Source organism: Stomoxys calcitrans, chromosome 4 (assembly GCF_963082655.1).
Source record: "Stomoxys calcitrans chromosome 4, idStoCalc2.1, whole genome shotgun sequence".
NCBI classification, from domain to species: domain Eukaryota; kingdom Metazoa; phylum Arthropoda; class Insecta; order Diptera; family Muscidae; genus Stomoxys; species Stomoxys calcitrans.
Genome location: NC_081555.1, coordinates 54,496,178 through 54,522,589, shown reverse-complemented (window position 1 = coordinate 54,522,589; position 26,412 = coordinate 54,496,178). Strand labels below are relative to the sequence as shown.

At 33.6% G+C, this 26,412-nt stretch overlaps 2 protein-coding genes across 3 annotated transcripts in view; one reads left to right on the top strand and one right to left on the bottom strand.

Moving 5' to 3' along the window:
• Positions 1-26,412, top strand: part of LOC106090051 (pre-mRNA-splicing factor ATP-dependent RNA helicase PRP16) — a 154,433-nt gene that overhangs the window by 19,234 nt on the left and 108,787 nt on the right. The window lies entirely within an intron of this gene.
• LOC106090052 (uncharacterized) lies at positions 3,908-26,112 on the bottom strand. 2 transcript variants are annotated; one of them, XM_013256105.2, is made up of 5 exons: positions 25,757-26,112; positions 24,945-25,647; positions 5,421-5,599; positions 5,086-5,190; positions 3,908-4,241 (listed from the first exon to the last, which is right to left on the bottom strand). In XM_013256105.2, the coding sequence occupies exons 2-5, from the start codon at positions 25,573-25,575 to the stop codon at positions 4,152-4,154; spliced, it is 1,005 nt and encodes a 334-aa protein (XP_013111559.1). In that variant the 5' UTR covers positions 25,576-25,647; positions 25,757-26,112; the 3' UTR covers positions 3,908-4,151. The 2 variants fall into 2 exon arrangements, with proteins under 2 accessions (XP_013111559.1, XP_059222278.1); XM_059366295.1 differs by having other exon boundaries at positions 24,945-26,112.

Genomic DNA, 26,412 nt, shown 5'->3' with positions numbered 1-26,412 from the left:
TAAATTTTATCAAAATTTTAAATATGATAAAACACATATTATTTTAAATCTATTTATTGTCAGCGCTGCGCCTTCCGAAGCAGTTTGACCACTCTAAAATCTTCACGAATGCCGCCAGTATGTGTTAGTGAGGGAAAATAACAGTTAAAAAAATTTTGTTGATGTTCTCGCCAGGATTGGAACTCAGATTGCAACTAGTTTTTTTTTTGGCTAGGATTATGACGTTTTTGACGTATGCATTATAAATCGTATTTTACATTTCATTTTTTAACCGATTTCGATGAAATTTGGCATAGTGAGTTCTGGTAGGCACCTATCCATTCCTGTGAAATGTGGTCCATATTTAGATATGGCTGCCTAATAGACCGACCGCCCGATCTCCCGATATAGGGTATTAAGGCCGATTTTGATGAAATTTGGCACAGTCAGTTCTGGTAGACCCCTGCACTTTGTTGTTGAATGTTCTCCAGATCGGACCATATTTGGATATAGCTGCCATATAGCTGCCATATAGGCCGATCTCCCGATACAGGGTGTTGAGCCCATAAAAGGAGCAGTTTTCATCCGATTACGATGAAATTTGCCACAGTGAGTTGTGTTAGGCCCCTACACCTTTTTGTTGAATGTTCTTCAGATCGGACCATATTCGGATATAACTGCCATATAGACCGATCACCCGATACAGAGTGTTGAGCCCATAAGAAAGCTTTTAATTCACGATTTCGATGAAATTTAACACAATGCGTTCTGGTAGAATTGAGCCCATAAAATGGGCTAGGCGACGAAGTTTGGAGGAATTCTTGGATGGCCTCCTGGAGCACTGCCCATAATCCTATCCATAATTTTTTTTCTTCGAAAATTTGTTTAAAAAAAACAGGAATATAAGAAAATCAACCGTTCGATTTTTGAATAATTTGTTTTTTGAAAGCTCTGTAGGCTTTCCAACAAAGAATGGTGCTACCTGAAGGAATTCTTGGATTGCCTCCAAGAGCGCTGCCCATGTTGTGTTGTAGCCACATTTGCATATAGAGGTGGCGATATTCGTCAAGCTCTTTTTGGCGAGCAAGCTCGTTCTATATGAACGATCGCCGTGGGAACGTCTCGCCTTGTCGTATCGAGCATCTTAGGCACTCAGTATTTAAGCAAGAGCCGGTGCCACCCGGCCTCTCACTGAGACTCCACTCGATACCGCTGATTGTCAGCGACTGCAGTTGTAGCTACTCCGTATGGAGCATTCCACTATCCGCAACCTGTGGACGCGCCCGGTAGCTCCCAGCTAAGCTTCTTGTGATAACGAAGAACAACACACAGATTGAAACTCAAAGTTCTAGCATTTGCGATGCTCATCCCGTTCCCGGCGCACTGCTCATAATCCTGACCAGCATTTTCTTCGAACTTTTTTTTTTTTAAGACAGGATTATAAGAAAACCCTTCCAGCAAGGTATGGTACCTGGAGGAATTCTTGGATGGCCTCCAGAAGCACTGCTCATAATCCTGTGCCGAATATTTTTTTTTAATTTGCTATTTTCCTAATGCCTCGCTCATTGATATATTTAATTTTACGGTTTTGGTTAAAAGCAGATTGTGGTGTTTTTTTTTTTGTTTCTTCTAACCAGTCTTTGCAAAAATACATACAAGTAATACAAACAACATAATACACGAAATATGTGTATTTTCGGCATCGACATATTTTACAAAAAAAGCTCCAAAAATAAAAATCCTGCAAAATTTTTTTAACATATATATACGGGTATATGGAGGCCACCATAGCGCAGAGGTTAGCATGTCCACCTAGGACGCTAAACGCCTGGGTTCGAATCCTGATTTTCCCCTCCTAATGCTGGCAATATTTGTGAGGTACTATGCCATATAAAACTTCTCTCCAAAGAGGTGTCGCACTGCGTCACGCCGTTCAGACTCGGCTTATCATTGAGCTTAAACTTGAATCGTACTGCACTCATTGATATGTGAAAAGTTTGGCCCTGTTCCTAAGTGGAATGTTCATGGGCAAAATTTACAATTTGCAATACGGGTATAACCTAAGTTTCGTTTCGCAGGCTAATGTGAAATGGGGTGACCCGTATGATAGATTTCACAAAAACACTGAAACCATTTCACTAAAAATTTTATGGTGAAAGCAATGTGAATTCCTTCTTATACTGAAAATACACCTTAAAATAACAAAACAACTGTTGAATAACCACTTTTGGGTTGTTTTGTTTTTATTTGTGTTATTGGTTGTTGGGTTAAAAAGTTACTTCAGTGTGCGCTTAATTGAGATTTAAAAAAACATCTACAATTTGGTCTCATTTTTTTTCACTTGTTGGCAAAAATGTTGGGGTTGAATGCCTCCTGATGCGTTGCTCGGAAAACACTTTTTGTCTTACTGGCTGGACAGCCAACAAGAAAGCCGCAGGCATTTCGAAATTTCCAAAAATTTTAAAACAAATTACAAGTCCAAGGTTTTCTTCTTCTTTCTTTCTTTTGTTTACCTTTGTTTTCGCAAATTGTTAAAATTTGAATACACAACATATGTTTTAATTTTTCGAACTGTGACTTCGAAAAACTTATTAGAAAAACCAAGATTCGAAGCTTAATACGATTGAATAGTCAATTATATATCCATGTTTTCATAGAAAAACATAAAAATTTTAAGGTGGTCAGAAATTTATTTTTAACGGTATGTAAAATATGATTTCCACTGTATCAAAATTTGGAAAATTAGTTCAATGCCTGAAACAGATAGGTTTAAAGTTCCAAGGCAATGTGACTTACAGTTTTTCCGAAAAAAATCGTTACAAAATTATACGAAATCATGTTAGTTTGAAACTGTTACTTGGCTATATGTCCTAACAGCAAATTTTTTCCGGATCATGAAAGAGAATTTTATACCCATTCGAATTGTGCATAATATTTCTTAATATCTTTAGTTTTGAATTAAATCACACTTTTGAGGTCAAATTCCCCACAGTGCGCCATTCGGACTCGGCATACAAAACGAGGGCACTTATTATTGAGCTTAAATTTTAATCAGACTGTACTCATTGGTATGAGAGAAGTATATCCACTGTTCCTTAAGGGAATGTTCATGAGAAATTTAGTTTAGTAGAATTATTTTGGTACAAATAATTTCCTCTTAAGAAGCAGAATATTCAAAAGGGTTAATGGTATTTTTTTAATTTTTTATTTCAATCGTAATGCACTTAAGAACTATAAATATAAGAGTACAAAGTGTTGAAGAAGATGATATAACAATAATAACAATTACTTATCAATTAATTCATATATATATATTATGTTATAAAACTTAATGTATAAAATATAAGGTTAGAACTAAAAAAAATAAATAAGTCTTTTCTCCATTCATTCCTCTTGATAATATAGAAATATAAAAACAAAAATAAGAAACAAATTCACAGTTTATATTAGAGCATGTTGTTGCAGTAACAAGTCTCAGTGTTTAGGTAAACAGATTGATTTGCTTGAATGATTTAAAGTAGCCATCTAGTGGTGGAAATGAAAAACTGATTTTTGTGACAGAACTTGACTCTGGATTTCGGCTCCTTAAGTTGAAATATAGTATCATGGTGAACTTGAGCATTGCATTTTCCTTTCCATTTAAGATAGCTGCTTAAAAAAATCGAAATACATTTCCCCACAGTTTTTTGAGAAATTGTGTGTTTTTTTTTTTGCATGTGGGCACGTGTTTTTTACAAGGCTTGGCTAGTTTTGGTTTTATACGTATTATTTTTTTTTTGTTTTGCTTTGATTTTTTTTTTGATTTAATTTGAGGACTAGAACATGTATTCATATAATACTTTTAATAATTGTTCGAAATTTTTGGACCAACATCTTAAACAATTTGGTTAATAATAAGATACAGCTTAGCTTTATCTTAACGTTTGAATATTTTTGAATGACTTGTATTCATTTATTCATTCATTAAAAGGCTTGTTTGTTTTCCATTCATACAAGACTACAAACTACAAATCCTTTCAACTACTCGCAGGTATCATTTAAAATATAAAGCGTGAATGTTCTATCCCTCTTAGCCAGTCTTAGGTGTGGTCTTTTTTTAAACAAAAAGAATGTAGATGGGCTCTATGGTTCCTTTCACAATTTCTACTTTTCGGTGTTTAGTTTTCATTTTTCTATTTTGAAGTGGAATATGATTTTTTGTTCATCACCAGCAGCATTCCGGCATTCATGCCGACACTACCCCATTTCACACACTCCGACATCTGCAAAAGAAGTAAGAATTTCGATTAATCATGTTCACACATAATAAAAAATATACAACTTGAGATGCAATGAAGGTTTTAGTCATCGTACCAAATCTCTGCTAAATTGGATAACAATTTGGCCTTTTGCTTAAGAAATCAAATCGGGGGATCGATTTATATGAGTTGCGTATCTAAAATTTGCCTAATTTATTATTCTAACCAATCTACATAAGCAAGAAGTATTTGTAGAAATTTTGTGGACAGACGTATGGACAACAAAAGATTGACTTAAATGTCATGATAATCAAGAATATACAGCGAAAAGCAAAGCCGGATGAAACTTTATTTTTTTCGCGAACGCGCGACACAAAAAAGAAATTGATTTGTCTCAAATTTTGTTCTTCGCTTCCCACTGTTGAGATATGAATGGAACAATAATTGGAAGTGTTGCAGAGTGAACGACAAAGTCTCACGTACCTAATTCAAATGATAATATTTCTAAGAAATGTGCTTTGTTGGAAATATATTTGTGATAGTTAAGTAAGCTATAATAAATATTTAAAAAAATTATAATTTTCCCTTGCTTACTCGAATATCTGATATGTCATTTCAGTTATTTTCAATGCACGCTAATAACTGTTAAAAAAAATATCTGAGAGGTATAACGTTTAAGGGGACAGGATAGTTGATGATGGACAAACTAAAACTTATACTTTGTTGGGTCTCAGATCATTTGATGAGTTACAAACGGAAGGACGATGTTTGTATTACTTTGAAGAAGACAAGATAGTTATTGACGAATAAATAAATAGTTTTTGACAAAATTTAAAGTAACGGTTTTTTATAATAAAACATCGCCTACCTGACGTTTTCTAACATCCTGTTGGCGGCTGCCATAGCGACACCAATATACAAAATGTTGATTGTTGTTCCATAAGCTATGTTTGGCTTTACGTGCAAAGGATACCTAGAAGAAGAAAAAAGATAATTGCTGTTAAACTGAAGATAACCTCGAAAAAATAAATAATCGTTGATAATATCGTAAACTAATCGTTCGCAAGCTAGCTTGTCAAAAAATTGGTTTTATTTTCATAGGAAGACCGTGGGTCATAAAATTTTGACATTGAGTTCTACTAAACTATATTCTTCATTTCTTAATTTTTGATTCATGCTTTGTTCGTTCTTTCAATTACATACCTGATTTTTTATATCCTTTTCGTTGTGTGCAGGTTTTTCCTTATCGGCAAAGTTATTAATACGCAATTCCCAGCCGTTCTTCCAAATGTCCTCCAGGGACATTTTCAACATTTTGAACGTACCATTTTCACGTATTTTTACTGAAAATATCTCTATTGTCTCGGGTTTGGGTTTATTGTCTGCAAATATAACAAAAACAAAAAAATTGATAACGTAATTTAAAACATACTAAAATCAGAAGTAACATATTTCATAGCTATGTTTACGTCGAGTATTAACTGCCCATGTCATTAACATTGGTAATTTCGCAAATAAAAAATGTATATGTATATATTGCCAACAATATATTTTGAATTTAATTCGTCCATTCACACATGTACGTCGGAATGTGAACCCCTTTATTACTTTTTGTAGGCTTTTAAAACAATTTTGCTATTAAATAAAAAATTGTAAACTTTACTTAAATGCAAATAGAGGCACGATGTATGTGCGAGTATATAAGTGTGTGTCATCCTCACACTCTTCTGCTGCAAATCTCAACCCAATTTATTTTAATTTAAAGTAATTTCTTCCACAATCATCAGTGTGATTATTTTATTCCTGTGTAATTCAAAACCAGTTTTTTTTGTTAAGTTGCTATCACAGCTGAAATCATGTTGAGTTTTTCCAAATAAAAAAAAAACTTAAACAGAAAATTCTAGTTTTATGTGACTTAAATCGTGATTAAATTTCTCACATTTTTCATTGAGTAGGTCAGACATTTCTACTAATATATTATAGCTGTTGTTTACATGTCACATATTAGAAAAAAAAACAATTTTCTTATATGTTTATGAATTTCACTTAAGAAATTGTAAACGTATAGCCTTCTCTGTTCAAAAATTGCCAAAATAGTTTGATTATACTCGTCTTTGTCTGGGGTTTTTCCTTAATATCACGGTGTCCCATCACCCAGAACACTTGCATTTGGAACTGTGAAGCTACCTCATTAAAAAAACAGTTGAGCTTGGTATCTTGAATAGATGGACAGATCGACTCAGAACCGATAAAGACTGTATACATTTAGGGAGCCTAAGATATAAGTATTGACAACATTATTAAATTCCTTTACATTATTCATCTCCCAAAGAAGATGTATATTAAATTCGCTTGCCACTGAACAGGATAAAGTCTTCCAATCTCAATTTTTTGATATGGATGTGATAAAAGTAGCAAAGGTGTACCAAAATAATTCATCGAGCTAAGTTGACAACTCGATGCACAGATGCTCAGAATCATATGCATACCATGGGAGTAGTGTAATTGTTGTAGACAAAAAATCTTCCATTACACGAAAACACAAGCATTGGGAAAAGTACAGCAAAAAGACAGGGTAGTTGACTGTGGTTAATGTAATATTTGTATCATAGGTGCGTTTGTTCGGAATAAATACGACACAAATGCAACATACCTCTGGCTTTCCTTTTCCATTTGCAAAGAAAATCTCTGACCATTGAGCTTGTCTCGAAAGAAAAACAAAAAAAAGGCAAAAACTTGAACATAAAAAAGTTGAAAGTCGGTTTTATCCGATTTTAATCTTTCCACTCAATTTTAAAAATTCTTACTGATATTTGACACTTTGCATTATTAATTCCTTACTTTTTACACTATATTGATTTTTATAATACCCTAATAGCTTTTAATTAAATTATCCAATCGGTTTAATATGAACAAAGCGTCCTTCAAAAGTATTGCATACATTTTTAACCATAAAATGTAAAAAAAAATAAATAAATAAAGGCTCAACGTGGTGCAACGTGGTTCGCAACCGAGGACGCAGGTTCCGGGCCTCTTATTCCTCCAGTTCACCGAAACACACAGACCCACCCATTGCTTAATCAATCACCCCAGTCAGAGAGGCTTGCTATCATTCGTTTAAGCGTAGGCGAAGAGTCCCGGGGGGTTTGCTTGGTCAACCCGGGAAAATCTGTATATTAATTAATTAATATTAATTAATATACTTTTATTTTGTTCAGCTTAACACAATAAATAAGTTATATTCAACTGTGAAATTTTGATTCGTAAAGTGAACAGTAATGAACAAAAAATTCCTAAAAATATTTGTATTTCTTGAATTTGCTTTAATAAATAAAATTGTGAATAGTTTTTCTTATCAATGGCATTTTAAAAGCTCCAGCATGCGATGGATTCACTCGAATTTCGGCATTCAATATTGCTGTAAGACCCTAATAAGTTCTGGATCAGCTGGAATTGCAAATGAGCCATATCCGAACCGATCTTTCTATTTGACTTCTTCAGTAAAAACAGTTTTGGTTGCTTTCGTGAAACCAACATCAAGAAGTCATAAAGAAGTATGTGGTCAGAACTTAATACACATCTCTACCTACTTTTCATCGATTTCACGGGACTTTATATATGTAGCACGCTGTTGAATAAGGGCATCCCTATAAAACTCATAACGCTGATTAGGGAGCTGTATAGGACTGCTGAAGTGTCAATCCGTTTCAGTGGAAAGGAGTAAAACAAGGGTGTATGCAAGAGTTAATCTGAAAATTAAAATAAGACCGTGTTGATGAGAATAGGCACAACAAATATGACCCCACCCACTATAAACGGCTATGCCATTGAAAGTCTTCAACTTATATTATCTTGGCAGCAAAATTATATAGAACGGAGGATCAGAATCAGACATTCGCGAACGTATCAACAAGGCCAAAAGTGCCTTTCTTAAACTCAACAAAGTTTGGAGATGGAGTGACATTTTTTATAAGACAAACGTCAACTGTAGTGTGAAGTGTATTTTATTATATAGTTGCACAACTTGGAGCTTAACACAAGCGACTACTCGCAAAATCCAAATGTTTATAAATCAATGCCTACGCCAAATACTTCGAATTTTCTGGTCAAACCGAATTTCTGACATTTCATGTCTCACGACATGATAGCGTTCGAATGAGCTTTCCACTGCAAATTTTGCTTCTATACTTCTTATTGATGTCCGATTGTGGACTGATTATGCAAATTGGTTATAGAAATTTTCATTTCTGTTTTGAAGGACATAATTGTTTACAATCCATCAAGTAGGTGAATTTCCAACTTTATAATAACCTTTATTTCTTATCTCTTGGGAACGCAATAACTCAACTAGAGTTTTAATCCATAATTAACCCATTGAAACTGGAAATTCCTAATGGGCTAATTCGGTATTTATATTAGAATATAGTTCCCATATGAATAACTTTTTTTCAGAATTGTCTATTTTTTGTTGTGGCAGTACTTTTTTACATTTCCATATCCATACTAGATACGGCTTAGAGTTCTCCACAAATAGTGAAGATAAATCATACATTATAAGTCCCTTTATTTGACTTCTGAGAGCCGAAAATAATTAAAATACATTCTATTGGGTTGCCTAAAAAGTAATTGCGGATTTTTTAAAAGAAAGTAAATGCATTTTTAATAGAACTTAGAATGAACTTTTATCAAATAAATAATTGCCATTTTGTTCGATAACCTTTTGCCATCTTCCTGGCAAATTTAGTATTCCACGCTCATAGAACTTCTGGCCTTTATCTGCAAAAAACTGAACCAAGTGCGATTTTATAGCCTCATCATTGCCGAAAGTTTTACCATTTAAGGAGTTCTGCAAAGATCGAAATAAATGGTAGTCTGATGGTGCAAGGTCAGGGCTATATGGTGGATGCATCAAAAGTTCCCAGCTAAGCTCACTCTGTTTTTGGCGAGTGACCAAAGATGTGTGCGGTCTAGCGTTGTCCTGGTGGAATATGACACCTTTACGATTGACCAATTCTGGTCGCTTCTTGATGGCTCAATTTGTCCAATTGTTGACAGTAAACATCCGAATTAATCGTTTGGTTCCTTGGAAGCATCTCAAAATATACCACACCCTTCCAGTCCCACCAAACAGACAGCATAACCTTCTTTTGGTGGATATCAGCCTTTAAAGTGGTTTGAGCTGGTTCACCATGCTTGGACCATGATAGTTTTCGACTAACGTTGTTGTAAACAATCCATTTTTCATCTCCAGTTATGATTCGTTTTAAAAACGGATCGAATTCATTGCGTTTAAGGTGCATATCACAAGTGTTGATTCGGTTTGTTAAATGAATTTCTTTCAATACATGTGGTACCCATATTAAAATTGACGCCAAACAAACAAATGTAAACAAAATTTCGCGCACTTTTTTTCTAAAGCAAGCTAAAAGTAACAGCTGATAACTGACAGAAGAAAGAATGCAATTACAGAGTCACAAGCCGTTGAAAAAAATTGTCAACGCCGACTATATTACTACTATATTACCGACAATTACTTTTTGGGCAAACCAATAGGTAACGCCTATTTATAGAGGAAGATCACCATTTCACTTTTATCATTAATTAAGTTTATACAAAATTATATGCGAATAATATGCATTCAAAATATGCTATCATATATGCAAGGACACCCTATCAAAGAGGCTTGACTGACTTATATTTTCTTTATCTGCCTTTAATGGCTCTTATCGTTGAGTAAATTTCGCAATTTTAGTTTTTCTAGTCAACGTTTATGACACTTTTTAATCACATTGGCGGCAAAGTCTTATCGTCGTAAATAATTACTTTACTCGTGACAAAAAAGAAAGAAATCTATCAATCATTTAACTCAGTTTATTGGATTTTGATATTAATGCTTGCATTTATATAAAAAAGAAAACAAAATTAAAGTGAAATAAGTTACTTTTAAATGTATAGAAAAGAAATCTATCTAGTTTTCTATATCAGTAAGTCACTTAATAAATGGGTGGATTAAAGATTTCATTATTGCGTCTTATTTGCATTAGTCACTTTTTTTGAACAGTCCAATCCGCTTGAACACCGATAAATTGAAAAATTCGCTAAACAGACAACTATCACTTGAACCAATTGATACTTTTTTACAATTATGTTGAAAAAGTCACTGTTCAATGAATTAAACGCCGCTTATCCCTTGATCCTTAATAAAATGTTCTTGGTAAAAATATAAATAATTTATTACACAACTTTTGTATTCACTGAATGTTACGATTTTACTTATTGTACATTGAAAATTCTTTATAATTTCAGTTCATCTTTCAACCTTCCTCTTATCCAAATTTATGCTAATTAAAAAAAGTTCCATTTACTCGAACTTCGGTTTAATCAAACAAATTTCAATTAACCAGACTTCGCATGATTGAAAATTGCAGTTCGACTGAAAGTCCTCTTTAGAGGTGGATTTACATACCATTTTCTCTTACGTGCTTGCGTGTCAAAAAAATTAAATTAGGTAGGTTTGTATTGTGTGAGTTACACACCAGATATTCGTTCGCTTCTGGCGGACTTAGTTTACCAAGTTTTAACATTTAAATGCGTTCAGAGCGCAAAACGTATGATTTGGGTGTGATTACTGTTTAAAAATTGTTTAGCAGTGTATAAAATTGAGAAATTCTTTTTATTAAACTCATTTTCAATAGCATTATTGAATTTTTTTATTAAAATTAACGTTGGAACGTTAAGTTGATTTTTAAAACTTCATACATACAATAGGCGCATGGTAACTCAACCCAAAGGACGCATATGGGGAAGTTGAACTAAAACCACGTACGCACGTGAGAGAATAGGATATGTAGCTCCATCTTTAGACCTATTTCCGTTTTACCTATCTTTGTGTTTTTATTTACATTTTTTAACAACAAGTCGATTAACAATAGTGGGCACAGACTTTTTTTCTACTTAACGTCTTAACCGATAAAAAAATTCATGGGGTGCCTTTTTATCGGCTATTATTAGCCTCGATTAATATATGTTTGATTGGGCATTTATTGTTTCTGGAATAATCATTAATTGATAGCAGAAGCAAATTTTTCAATATGTTTTGAAAAAATATAAAACAAAGCAATCATTTCATTGAAATGGAATTTTTTGGCATTTTATCTTCCAAAAGTTAAATAAAATCAACTATTAAGTTATGTTTGATAAGATTGACACGTTTGTTTTTATTTAAGTAAAATTAAATTAAAGTTAATCAATATTTTTCTGCGTTAATTTGTTACTTTTCTTTAACATTCTATATACGAGCCATGGTCGTTGTTTTATATGTTATATTAAACAATTTTGTGAACGGGTTTGATACTACACCAAAAAAAATAAGTTAGAAAAAAACCAACTACCAAATTTGTATGTGAAACTTTAAATTCTCAACGAATTTTAGAATTAAATCGAGGACATTATTGTTTAAAGGTCTGGGGTCTTGACTTCTTGAGCCTCTAGAGGGCGCAATTTGTTATGACTTCCAACAACTGTGTCAATTATGGTTCAAATCGGTCCATAACCTGTTATAGCTGCAATATAAACCAATCTGGGATCTTGACTTCTTGAGCCTCTCTTATCCGATTTGGCTGAAATTTTGTACAAAGGCTTCTACCATGACCTTCAACATAAGTGTCAAAAATGGTCTGAATCGGTCTATATCCTGATAAAGCTCCCATATAAACCGATATCCCTATTTTATTTCTTGAGCCTCTACAGGGCGCATTTCTTATTCGAATTGGCTAAAATTTTACACAGTGACTTCTACTATGGTCTCCAACATTCAATTCACAACTTGATATAGCTCCGATTGCATAACAATTATTTTCTTTTATCCTTTGTGTACCGGGAAAAGAACTCGACAAATGCGTTCCATGGTGGAATGTATTGCCCAAAAAGTAATTGCATTTTTAATAAAACTTAGAATGAACTTTAAGTGAAAAAAATTTTTCAACACCGACTATATGAAAAATCCGCAATTACTTTTTGGGCAACCCAATATATAAGATTCGGTCCGGCAGAACTTGGCACGCTATTTCTTGTTTTAAATTTAATTAATTGAGACACTTATTACTGTGCATCAGTACTTATTAAATTAATTCATCATAAAGAAGATAATGTAGGTAGGCTCATGGGATCATGAGTTCAATCCTCTGTGGCACCAAAATTATTAAAATTTGTTTTGTTGGTTTGCCAAGAGTGCCTTTCAACAACAAATTTGTACTTTGGATCGTTCAGATTCAAAATAAATGGTTGCTGGAAAATTAACATTTCGACCAAAGTTGTTGTTTTTCAAAATTATTTTTATCTGTGTAACTACTCGGCTCTAAAGAAGTGTCTTTTCTTTACTACGTTTTTTGAAAAGTACTCCAATATTTGCCATAAATAAAATGGAATTTCAAAATTTATTTGATTTTAATTCAATTTTAAAAATTCATGGACATTTGATTGAAAAGAAACCCTTAGATCGAAAAGTGTGATGTTAAGATATATATTAGACTGTCTCATCATCGGAAAGTAGATTTTTGTTTTGCAAATAGAGAAACTCATACCCTCCAATATTTTCCATTTGGTCCTAATACGCGAAATAACACGTTCAAAAATGGAAAAAAAAATAATTTTTAAGGATCCATTGGAGGATTTTACGTCTTAGAATTTAATTTGAGGGTAAAGTTAACATTTATTTGAAACTTATTGTTAACTAAACACAAATTACTCCCAAAACCACTAATTTGTAAGTTAAGAGTATATCGATCCACTCAGTATTACTCCTGTCTGTTTGTGAGCGTTTTGTAAACAAGGTACAGGTTGTATCTGTTATCCAATCATCACGAAATGTTGCACATATACTTTTTTAGCCTAGGGATAAGCGCTATTAATTTTGCATAAAATCGGTTCAAATTTAGTTATAGCTCTCATTTATATATATCGACGGATGTTTACTTAAATGGTCGTTGTAGCCCCAATTTTTAACCGAATCGTATGAAATTTGATTCAAATTTAGTATATCTACTTTATTCATTGGACTGTAATAACTGTAGCTTGAAAACTGTAATGGGAAATATATCCAAATCTGAATCGATTTTGATAATCAGAGGCTTTCAGATGAGTTATACCACATTTCATACTAAATTTCATGCAAATCCGTTGAAAATTTTAGTAACTAGGCTTTTATATGTATAGGAGCTACATCTAAATCTGAAACGATTTCTACAAAAATTGATAGTGGCTTTGGGCTAAAAACAGTGATGATTGGATAAAAAATGCTATATTCACCATAGTTACAAAAAAACGACAGACGAACTATCAGCACAGAAAGGATATACGGACAGACGGACATGGCTAAGCCGAGTCAGCAGGAATTTATGGCTTAAAATGCAGATTTTATCACCGCCACAGTAGGGGTGTAGGGTACAGTTTATGGTTTTGTAATGAATTCCATATAAATGTATACTTAGTGTACAAATTTCATGCTAGGACCTAACTTACTCAACTAGATTCTTTCAACTATCCAACTTTGGACGTCGTGGCGGCACGGGTTTTCGTAATAGTTTGTATTAAGAGTTGGGTAGTTCCGGATGGAACTAGTTCATTAGAACTTATCCAAGCAAGGAACTGCTAGTACTAGTGCTATCTCTTTATTTCTTATAGTTCCTTTTTATTTGATGTACCCTTTTATATTTCTTCTTTTTGTTAATTTGTAGACCAGCTAATTGACATGCCGTATTTTTCAGCTTCATACAACAACTTAATAAAAGCGTCAACTTTTCCAATAGGTTACAACAGTGTACGTTGTGATTTAGGTGAATGAAAAATAAATGAGAAAGTAGTGGCACAAATAAATAAACATATTATTTTGTTTGTTGTTTTTTTTTAGCATCGAGTCTTTTTGTGTGTTTTCTCAACATCGTGTCTTTATATTTTTTTAAATCAAAGTTCAAATAATGCATTTTAAATTCAATTAACCATACAGTCTCAACGTTTTCATATATATGTACAAATTAACACACTCATTTTAAGGTTAAAATCAAAATTCAAAGCTTTTTTGTTTGCTTTGAATGAAGGAAATAAAAAAGGGGATCGCAAATAAAAATGGAACTGAGGAACTAGTTTTTGGGATCAAAAGGAAAAAAAAATGGAGTGTATGCATTTCAGACACTCTAATAAACATACTCCTATACATACAAATATATAAAATTCATCAAGCCAATATATCATATTTAAGTATAGGAGAATCTCACGCTAATGGGGGCTTAGAGTTTTTCACGATCCAGATTATAGGATCATAAATTAATATTTTGATATTCCTGTTTGCGCCTTCGTTTCCTTCGTCTTAAAAAATATTCAATGTAATATGTTCGTTCAGCAGAAGACCCTGAAGTTGTGTGCTTCTAAAGAATGCATAGCAAAAAAAATTTAAATGGGAATGAATAAATATATTAAATATTGTTATTGCTCACTATGAAAATTTAAATTCATAGTCTTTTAAATAATGAACAGTTTTATTTAAGGGTTTCTATTCACTAACATTGGCATTAGTTTTGTAATATCTGTATTCCTTATACATTTTCTTATGAAAAACAGTTCATGTATACAATCTAAAAGGATTACCTCTTTTTAGTTTGTATCGAATTCTTTGAAATAGAACATTATTGCATACATGTCAAAAATTGTATTATTTACAAGTAAAATATAGAAATCTATTTGGAGGTGAAAAATCATTTTCTAAGAAAACATAATAGTCGTACCTTTTTCACCATCGTTCTAACCACGTCCGTAAATATTAAGTTATCCTTGAAAATCCTAGAAAAAAATTAAAAAAATACTTGAAAAACTTAAAGCTAGTGCTTTAATTACAAAAATAATAATAATTAGTGAATATACATTATGAATAAAATTAATTTTGTATTATTTACATTCAAGAAAAAGTTGTATGTGTAAAACGAATCTTGCTACATTTTATTTATCGATGTTTTATTAAGGAACATTTTAAAATCTGCCCAAAATACCTTCGTAGCCTTATTCCCAAATTATGACTTCCATTAAGCACCTATTTAGAGTGGTTCACCATTCATTTTATATAGTTTCTGACTTCTTTCAATCCAAATTTGACTTTGTGCATGAGATTTAGCCTAGACGATTTAAGAATTCATTAAATACAATATGTTCTTTGCCTTAGATCTTGGATGCCTAATTTTAAAAGTATAAATTGTAGGCAGTCCAGAACATCAGAATCGGGTTGGCAATCCAGAAAATCAAATTTCTAAAATCGGGCACTTAAAAATTAATTCCAACTTTGTAAACAAGGCAACTTCAAATTCCTAAAAGTAGATGCCATATTTATCACTAGAAACTGCTAGTGCCTCAAATCAGGGGTGATAAATGAGATTTGAAAAATAAGTCAAAAAGGTAAAATTTTTGATAGAGTAAACGAATCCACGCTGCATAACCCATCGTTGCAGATGGTTTATCTCTTAGGAAGCTAAATTCGTTGTATAGGCCTTTCATTAGAAAAGTAGGAAATAGTACCCAGTGTATCAAATAAATTCCAATCTTTTAGAACCTAAATGCACCAATTTAATATTATGGTGAGTATAAAAAATGCGTTCAGTTAAACAAATTTATAATGTCACACAGGGATTGTCAGAGAAACTTACTTATTTGAAAGGTCAATAAAACAAAGAATTTCAGTTAAGGTTTGAATTGTTTTTTAGTTGAGAATACAACATCCCAATTTTTTTGTTCATACAGTCTTAAAAATTACATCTGAAGAAGATTTTTGAAATTCGTGTTCACACTTTGTAACATAACAATCGTTATATTGGCAATGTCGTCGCCGATGTTTTTTTTGAGGTGTGCTATGGTTCGTGGTCGATCGACATAAACTAGTGATTTGAAATTACCCCATAAAAAGCAACAAGTGAGCGACCCTTAGAAAAGATCTCGACGGCGATGGCGCGCTGCTCCCTAAACCAGAGCATGATGGCAACTGACTGGGGAGAGAAACCAACTTGGGGACTTCTTCCTCCAGATGCGCCCCCTCTCGAGCCCATCCCCACCCGGGAGTTTTTTCAAATAGTTAGTTTCTCTGGCACACCCAGTATTTTCTTTATATGCAACATTTAAAGCTCTAACAATAGTACCACTACACGTATGTTTCTCCCACTCCTATTACCCTTTTATCACGCGGTGATTACAAAAAAAGGATAGAACGTTTCGAATATCTTTGCTACAAACAAATCTATTTTATGTAAAAGTCAGATGGTTTATGGTAAAACCTTTAGGAACTTCGTCTTTTTTAAACCTAGCTTTTTTTGGTTTATTCTCTGAGGTAGGTAGAAAAAGTATTCGTATGTACAATACCACATTATAAAGACAAATTTGGGCAACAAATTTGTATTCGTTTAAAATTCTTGTTTAAATTTATCATAAAAGATGTTGCAATCTTATCGTAAACCATGTTCCAACGTGTTTCTCTATTCGTTCGGCCTGGGCCTATCGAACTATTTTATAACCTCTATCGAAATTTTGCTCGGTTTTGATTTTAGCCATGCGCTTTCATGGACAGAACTTCTTCCAATTAGATTGTGATTTTGACAGGCCTTTAGTGCGTTATTTGGGTCGATACAAATTTACCCATCCTAATGGAAACATACATATATTCATAGATTCCATTTCTCTATTAATATCAATTATAACATTAAGGCCAAGTTTTAGAAATAATAAATAGAAAAGAGCAGCTAATACTAATTATGGAAATTTAATTTGTTTCTTCCTTGAGACTTCGCGTATAGTAAAAAATTTCAACTTATGAAAAATGTACCAAAATGTATCAATTGTACCGTAGTACTTTTGAGATTTAAGAAGTATCAAAAAAAAGTACCAAAGTTTCAATATTATCATCCCTAGCACTCTGTATTTAAAGAGAAATGCTTTTTATTGTTCTCTTAACTTGATGAATTGTTGTTATGCCGTAGTAAATAAATACAACACCACTTAAGGTATAATGCATCGAAGCCATGTGGTTTGTTTTGTTTAGCATCTACGCAGCAATATTTAGCCGTCGTCTATGGTCAATGAAGGTAATGTCGAAAAAGCAGTCGTAAAGAACTTTCCAGAGTTCCACAAAATACACCTCAAGATATATTCAAGATACGTGTATACTCGCACTACTCACACCGTGCTCTAAACGAGTAAACAGTTGGGCAATGAGACCGCTACATTCGCAACCACGAACAGAGCAAAACGTTCACGCATACATCTTGTTAGACTCGTCTTTACAAAATATCAGTACATTAACGATTTCCCACAGTGCAGTAGCGGACCTCAATTACGAGCTGTCGGTTTGCAACTTCTCTGTTAAATTTGATTAATATTTGGGGTTGATTGAACTGAAGTTTTTGTGAATTTTAAAAAAAGGGTTAAACATTCATGTCCGTTAGCTGTTTTCCTTTATAAAATCGCTGATTTCGATGATTTGGTTGGTGGTTTTGGCAGTAACGTTCAAGGCCAATGTTCGAAAATGTCCGGATTAATTGCTGTATTGTAATTGGTCTTTTTCATACTTCTTAGAATTTGTCGTAGATTACGATTTTGACAAACGCTAAAAATTAACCAACGCTAAGGTCCACAAGTATTCCACTTTAAGATGCTATCACACGACTTGCATTTGTCAAATTGAGCATATGGAAATGGAATCAATTGAGCAATATGGATTTTGGAATAATTACTAAATTTGTTCGATTATAGTGAGGTCGAACAATACATGCAGACTAGAACGAGAACATACATGAAGAAAGACGTGTGGATACAAAAAGTGATACATGTCACGTAATAGCTCCTTTACCAGCCAACATCGGTCAGCCTATGCACATACTTTGAACTGCAGTTAACATGTTAAGCACAGACATGGTTGTGTCAATGCAAATAGAGACAGATAGACGATGGAAAAAGACTCACAAGACACCACAGATAGACGATGGCAAGACTCAAAGACACCACAGAAACCTCGAATTGATATTCCATAGAAACCTTCTTCGTCATTAAGCTTTTCTGGTTTACTTTGTAATTTTGTAAGAGAGCGGAGCTTTGTTATCATTCTGTCTCGACTGATTGTCTGTCGTGAGGCCACAGATACATACATACATATGTATGTATGTTAGTAGCTATTCGTTTCTGTGTTATGACATTTTTACTCGCATTATCTTTTTCATGAACATTTCTCCTTGAATATATACATACCTACATATTGTATGTAAACACAAATAAAAAATTCTTGTATGTGCTAAATAATCGTTATATATGTGCAGGTACATTCATACTTATATACAATATCGCATTGTCGCGATTTGTCTGATTGGCTACCTCCCCCTCACTCACGTACATAGTCTCACAAGTTTTGTCCCCCAATGATTTTTTCATTCGAAACGTCAACAAAATAAGAAGAGCGAAGAATGGAGAGAGAAAGCATTTTTTAGTGCTGTTAGACTATAATGAAACATTTGCACGTTTCTTTTTTTTTTGATATTTGTCTGATGGATGGCAAAAGTAACAAATACAAATGTGCTAAGTTGGCCGGGTCGAATCTTATATACCCTCCACCATGGATTGCGATTGCCGAGTTCTTTGCCCGATATCTCTTCATAGGCAACAAAGGATAATGGATAATAATTGCCATGCTTTTGGAGCTATATATGGTTATGGATCGATTCGGGCCATACTTTGTTTGGATGTTGGAGGCCATAGTAGAAGTCATTGTGCAAAATTTCAGTCATTTCGGATAAGAATTGTGCCCTAAAGGGACTCAAGAAGTAAAATCAGAAGATCGGTTTATATGGAAGCTACAACAGGTTATGAACCGATTCAGACCATATATTTCTGCGTATGTTGAAAGTTATAGGAGAAGTCGTTATGAAAAATTTCAGTTAAATCAGACAAGTACTGCGTCCTCTAGGGGCTTAAGAAGTGCAATTGGGGCATCGGTTCATATGGGAGCTATAAATATATCATAGAAAAATATCATAGTATACAATTTCAACCAAATCGGATAAGAATTGCGCTCTGTAGTGGTTCGAGAAGTATAATCGTGAGAATGGTTTTTATGGAAGCTTAATCAAAACATGGACCGTTATGGCCCATTTACAGTCCCAACCGAAAGAAGTACTTGTGCAGACGGACGGACGTGGCTAGATCGACTTTGAACGTCATGGCGAATATACACACCCGAGTAAAAAAAAAATTGGCATGGTCAGATCCAAATGTCTGGGATGAGATAAAGTTGGATCTAATTAGATCCAAATGGATCTGCCATATCCAATTACATCGAATGCTTTATATAACTATATCTGGTAGTAGATATAAATGGATATGGGATCAGTTATTATTTACATAAATGAGCTATTAGTCATATGTGTTCCGTTATGATATCAATAGCTATACTACAAAAAGGTGTAGGTGTCTACCAAAACTCAATGATCCAAATTTCTTCGAAGTCGAATAAAAAATTATATAAGATATGTTGGTGTGAGTTCAACCCAAACACAAAGAGTAAGAATAAACTCAAACTCATAACTACTTTCCGACGGGACAATTTTGTTTGTTCTAAAAAAGATCAGGTGTATTTGTTTACCTTTAGCCGCGCACATTATAAACAAGTGGTTGGCTGAGTTGATAGCGCATCTGACTAGCAAACCCCACTGGCGGCAAAAAGTAAATGTAGCTCTTATATGGAAAAATGGTAAAAAGTAAGAGTCTAATTAAAAACAACAACGTTTAAATGTAAAATAAACAAAAGAAACAACAGCAATTTTTAATTTAAGATCCAATTAGATATTATTATATATAATTGAATCTGTTTATTTCTGGGGCACATTCGAGATACAATTGTATCAGATTGTATCTAATTTGATACAATTAGATCCAATAATATATAACCATTATGTCTAGCATCAGATATAATTAGATCTGACCATATAAACTTCTTTTTTTACTTGGGTATATACTTTATGGGGTCTAACACCAGTATTTCGATGTGTTACTAACGAAATGACGAAGTTGGTATACCCCCATTTTATGGTGGAGGGTATAAAAACAAATAACAAATGAATGCCTACCTTCAAAAATGCATAGATTGGCGTTGGTACGCATTTAACATTCATTGGTACTCACAACGCCAGCTATTGTACATATGTACAAACAAATTAACATATCATTAAATGTTTGATTTTTTTTGAATGTGAAAGACAAATAAAAATAAAAAAATGCCAAAAATCATTTGTCACGAGTTTAACTCTTACTTGAGCTTGATTAGTAAATAGGTATTTATTTAGTTGCGATATAAATATTATCTGCATGACTCTTCACATATAAAATGTAAATAGTACCAAGAACACAAATGTTGTTTGTGGGCCGAAAAATATGTGCAATGTAGATCATCAACAGACAGTCAACAGTCAAATACCAAAACGCTGCAGTTGACAAACAAACAAAATTTCTTAATTTTACTCACTCTCTCGATCTACGACCCAATACAGCCACCTGCTATAAAATATTTGAGGCGAACTGTCTCAGACGCCATTTATTCCACATTTTCGTTGTTTTATTTGCTCTAATAATAGTACTAGAAAAGCGTTTCAAATATCGTAAACCATTGTTTGTGGTATACATTTGGTGTTTTTAATATAATGCGAGTTTTGTTTTCAATCGGGATAGCTACTTAAGCGAATCTGCATTGTCAACTCAATCAAGGCCTCACAAAAAAATTAAAAAATCCAATTTAACCATTAAAATATTTAATTTATTCATTGATTTAAAAGCTAAAATAAAATAACAATTCGCTGTTTATTTAGCGCCTACTTAAAAAAAAAATATATATATATATATATACAGCGGTCAAAAAAAGTATTCATCATTAGCAAAATTGATAATAAATTCACTTATTTTGGGTAATTGAAGAAAATTTAAAGTAAACAAATAATGCAGTTTTATGCAATAGTTTATTTTTCGTAATATGTTTTAAAATAAATTCAAAAAATAAATTTAATTAGCGCAAAAAATGCAATTTTATATAATAACACCAAAAACAGAACAAAAAAAGTATTCATCATTGATGTGCTATCATCAAAGTCAAATTCAAATATTATTTGGGAATCCCCCTTTTCTGTTTTATTTAGTAAAGGAGGCTTTGCCCTTGACAGCAAATATTTAATTTCATTGAAAATATAGTTTTTGTCAAAATGGGTCGTAAGCAAAACGAGGTTTCTGATGAGGTAAAAGTTTTGATAATAAAACACCACAGGAATGGTTTAACTCAAAAAACTATCAGTGAAATATTAAATAGACCACGATCTACTATACAATCCATCATCAGAAAGTGGACAGAAACGAAAACTGTTGACAATAAACCAAGATCTGGTCGACCAAAAGCACTTTCAGTTGGAGATGTGCGTTGGCTAGTGCGGCAAGTTCAGAAAACTCCGAAGACAAATGCGACCATTCTTCGTAAAAACACTATGGAATATTTAGGGAAGGAAGTTACTACACAAACAATTCGAAATACACTCAAAAGGCATAGTTACAGAGGAAGAACTGCACGTAAGAAGCCCTTTATAAATAAAATAAACCGAGTGAAAAGGCTAAACTTCGCAAAAATGTATGTAAAACAGCCCGAATCATTTTGGAAAACAGTCATTTTTGCAGACGAGAGCAAGTTTAATCTTTTTGGGTGCGATGGAAAGGTCATAGTGTACAGAAAACCAAATACAGAGCTTGAAGAACGAAACACAGTTGCTACTGTAAAACATGGTGGAGGTGGTTTAATGGTTTGGGGGTGTATGGCGGCTTCAGGAGCGGGAAATCTTGAAATTATTAATGGAGTAATGGATCATAAGTATTACATTGACATTTTAAAGAGGAATTTAAAAGATAGTGCTGTAAAACTTGGGCTTGGTAATAACTTTCAATATTATCAAGATAATGACCCCAAACATTCTGCTTTAAATACCAAGATGTGGATGCTGTATAACTGGCCCAAAGTCATTAAAACTCCTCCTCAAAGTCCCGACTTGAACCCAATTGAACATCTTTGGGAACATCTCGAACCCAAATTGAGAACGCGCAATTTTTCGAGCAAGAGTCAAATGCAACAGGTGATAATGGAGGAATGGACTAATATAGACCAAAATATAACCGCTAAATTAGTCCAATCGATGTCAAACCGTTTAAAAGAAGTTATAAGACGCGGTGGTCGAATAACAAAGTATTAATTTTTTTAAATTATGTTATCTATTTTTTTGTTTTTTTGCAATGATGAATACTTTTTTTGTTTAATTTTTTGTGTTCAGCTGTAAAATGGCCCTTTTTGTTCCAATAAATACTATTTTTTTCTTTAAAAACAATGAAATTGTGTACATATATATCACACAAGCACTACTGCATCATTAGTTTAATATGTTTTTATTCCAATTGTCTTTTGTAGACTTATTAAAAAAAAAACATTGAATGATGAATACTTTTTTTGACCTCTGTATATATGTTGTACCTATTTGAAAGATAAGATAGTAGTGACAGACTTTAATGGAGTTCTTGAAAAATTTTCTCATAATTGGGTTTTTGATACTTTTTAAGAATATACATACAGGAAAGGGTTTTTGTGTACTTTGTGAACAATGTAAAGTTCAAGACTTGACGTGCTTCGTAGGAGTAGAGCGGCAGAAGAGTTTGTACTGCATTATTCAACCAATTCCAGTTTTAAAACGGCTATTGACTCAAAAAACCTGCTCATTACAAACATTTTCCTACTTAAAAGAAAATAACTCATGTTTGAACCATAGAGAATCGTTCTTTTGACTTCTTATTGGACTGAGTGCACACCTTCAAAATATTATTAATTTTGCTTATAAACTTTAAAAACGTTGACCGAATTCTTTTTTTCTATCACAAAGAGTATTAATTAATTCACCACATATTATAAATGTATCAATTGTACGACGCAGACTTCTACATTGCTCAGATAAATAATCTGCAACAATTACTTTGTGTTGTGCTGTAAATTTCTTATATATATTTCTTTACTTAATTTACAACGCAATTTTCTCATGCAATTTGGTTGAGGGTTTAATTTTTTGATCGATTACTTGTCGTTATACGAAGAAAAATCGAATTTCTATGCCATAGTTAAATAATCGAAGCAATCAACAATGGTGACTACAGAATTTTTACAAGTTTTCTAAAACCGCTATTACACGGCATGTAGATGTAATTTTGGATGTACTTCACGTATTCTAGCGAATATCTTCATTCGTTCGAACAATATCGTGATTTCGACAGATGCAAGATCAGCACTGAATATCAAGACAAAATGTATATAGACCTAAAATTGTTTCAATGTCGCTTTGATGCACTTAGAGTCCTAGCTGCTAATTGGGATTTGTTGCCTCTAGAACAGGTCATTGGGTCCATTATGCATTGCATTTCCCACCATTCTCAAGTAGGGGGAAGTATGCCCTTTGCTTGGCAGCAGATTTTTAATAATTTTCTTATTCCATAAAGATAGTTTTACTTATTAAAAGTATAGTAAAACTACTATGTAGGTCAAGTTTTAAACCTATACAATTTTATTTTGTGAAGATTCTTTGAACATAAAGGGTGATTTTTTAGCTATTATCCATTTGGCAACAGTGGTTTGAACAGCTCGCGCACGTTTCGTGTTTTGTTTCACTTTAAAACATCTTCAGTTTGATCTATAATTTAACAATGAATCGTCTAACAAACAAAGCTTGCAAATTATTGAATTTTTTATCAAAATGCGTGCTCTGTTAAGAAAGTTCATTGCGCGCTCCTACCATTGAGCGACGAAGCTAATTTTTGGATCAATGGGTGCATAAATAAGCAGAATTGTCGATTTTAGAGTGAAGATCAGCCAGAAGCATTGCAAGAGCTGCCATTGCATCCAGACAAAGTCACAGTTTGGTGCGGTTTATGGGCTGGTGGCATCATTGGACTGTGCTTCTTTAAAGATGATGCGAATCGTTATGTAACTGTGAATGGTGAGCGCTATCGTGGGATGATATCCAACATCTTTTGCACAAAATGCAAGAACTTGACTTGTATGATATGTGGTTTCAACTTATTGAGAAGCGAGTTCGGTGAACACTTTATTTCACGTTCGGGACCGGTCGTTGGCCACCTGGATCGGGCGATTTAACGCCTTTAGACTATGTTAAAGCTCATGTCTATACAGACAAGCCCGCTTCAGTTGACACATGGAAGACAACATTGAAGTATTTATTCGGAGATAGCAGTCGAAATGTTGGAAAGAGCATGCCAAAATTGGACTAAGCGGCCGGACCATTTGAGGCTCAGTCACGGTCAACATTTGCATGAAATAATCTTCAAATATTAAATTGTATAGAATTTTATGTTTTTTTTTTTTTTTGAAAAACTTTCCTATAGCTCTAAAAAAATCGCCAACTATACATATAAATTTTTTTTTAATATACCTATGTACATGCACATCTGCAATGGGAATAAAAGTTTGAAATTAAAAACACATTCGCAGAAACCAGCTCGGGCCTCTGCGTTTTTAAAAGTAACTTAAAGCACGTATTAAACTGAATACCTATATCAACTTTGTATTGCCTCCGTAGTACCACTTTGAGCATGCCTCTCACCCTTCAACTTTTCTCCCATCCAACTTACCTTTTGTGGTTTTGCATAGAACAATGCCGAACCATGTGGCAATCGGCGTTTCGTTCTCGTCTTGGAATTCCAAATCTTCTTCATCATCATCGTAATCGTCACAATCGGATGATAATGAGACACATGCTGTTGTTGTTATCATGGTGGAGTTGGCAGCAGCTGAGTCTTTGCAAAAGTCCACTGTTGATTTTCCGCTGAGGTCTTCAATGCATTGAAAGCCATGATTGGCATCATTAGAGCTGCTACTGTTGTCTCTCGGCCCGGACGGCAATTTGTTGCTTAAACTAAGCAAACGCTGGCGGCGCTGTTCTTGTGCTGCCAACTTGCGTGCCACAGCAGCACTGCTGCGTAGCTCCACGATGAACCCGCTTTCGACAACAGCGCAGAAAATACGCTGCTCATCGGATTTGAACCATTTGGATTCGCGTAGCTTTTGCACAGCCACAGAACTGCCAAAAGTGGCGTGTGTTTGGGATTTGTTGAAAGGTATAAAAACCCGGAAACCACCGCCGCCACCTCCACCTCCGCTATCACTATTGGTATGGCCTGCATTTGTTTGGTTTACGTTGGCCTGATGGCTTTGCAAAGGCCACCATTTGAGGGCATTGACAAAACTATTGGACCGATTCATATCGCGCGCGGACTCTGGTATTGTTGCTGCTATTGGCGCCGTGGTTGAAAGTTGTTTTTTTATAAATGTCTCCTCAAAAAAAAAAAAAACAAAATCAACTTGTAATGGTTTTAGTTCAGATTTTGATTTTCGTATATCGTAAATCGAATATATGAGCCAAAAAAATAACAAAACAAATTACTTTCACTTGTTTTTTGGTATAATTTTTTTTTGGCAAGCGTTCCGTTTTTGCTGTCTTGTATTGGTTTTGATAAAGATTCGCGTTTCCTTTATAGTTTTAATCAATTCTTTTATTGCGTGTATCCTACTTGCATTTTAAACAAATCTGTTTTGGTTTTTTTCAAACATTAATTCACTTTGTTTTTCCTTTTATTCAACTGTTTACAATGGCAAATCAAATCCGTTAGTTGTATGCTATGGAGTTGCTGTTATTGTTATTTTTACGGCTTTCGGCAAGCGATCAGAATTTGAATTTCAATTTCCGCTTTCGAGCTCCACTTCGTTTGAGATGCACAAGATAAATACCGAAAATGACAGGCAATGGGTTTATTTAAAGCCGGTTTGTTTTGTTTCTCATTCACCTAATTCACCACTTGTTGTTCATACTCATTTATTCTAGGGATGATAATTTTGATACGTTGGCACTTTTTTATACTTCTTAAACCTCAAAAGTACCACTGTACTCCCGCAAGCCATTTGGTATCTGTTTCGAGAGTTAAACTTGTTTATTGAACGCTTTCCGAACCTTATAATTCTAAGGTTAGAAATCACCTAATTCACCACTTGTTGTTCATACTCATTTATTCTAGGGATGATAATTTTGATACGTTGGCACTT

Excerpts from the sequence above, each read along its gene's own strand:
- LOC106090052 (XM_059366295.1), bottom strand. The coding sequence starts at position 25,575 with ATGAATCGGTCCAATAGTTTTGTCAATGCCCTCAAATGGTGGCCTTTG. Across the intron at positions 5,191-5,420 it reads AAAAGGATATAAAAAATCAG|GTATCCTTTGCACGTAAAGC; the intron begins GTATGTAATTGA and ends TTCTTCTTCTAG. Across the intron at positions 4,242-5,085 it reads AGGATGTTAGAAAACGTCAG|ATGTCGGAGTGTGTGAAATG; the intron begins GTAGGCGATGTT and ends CTTCTTTTGCAG.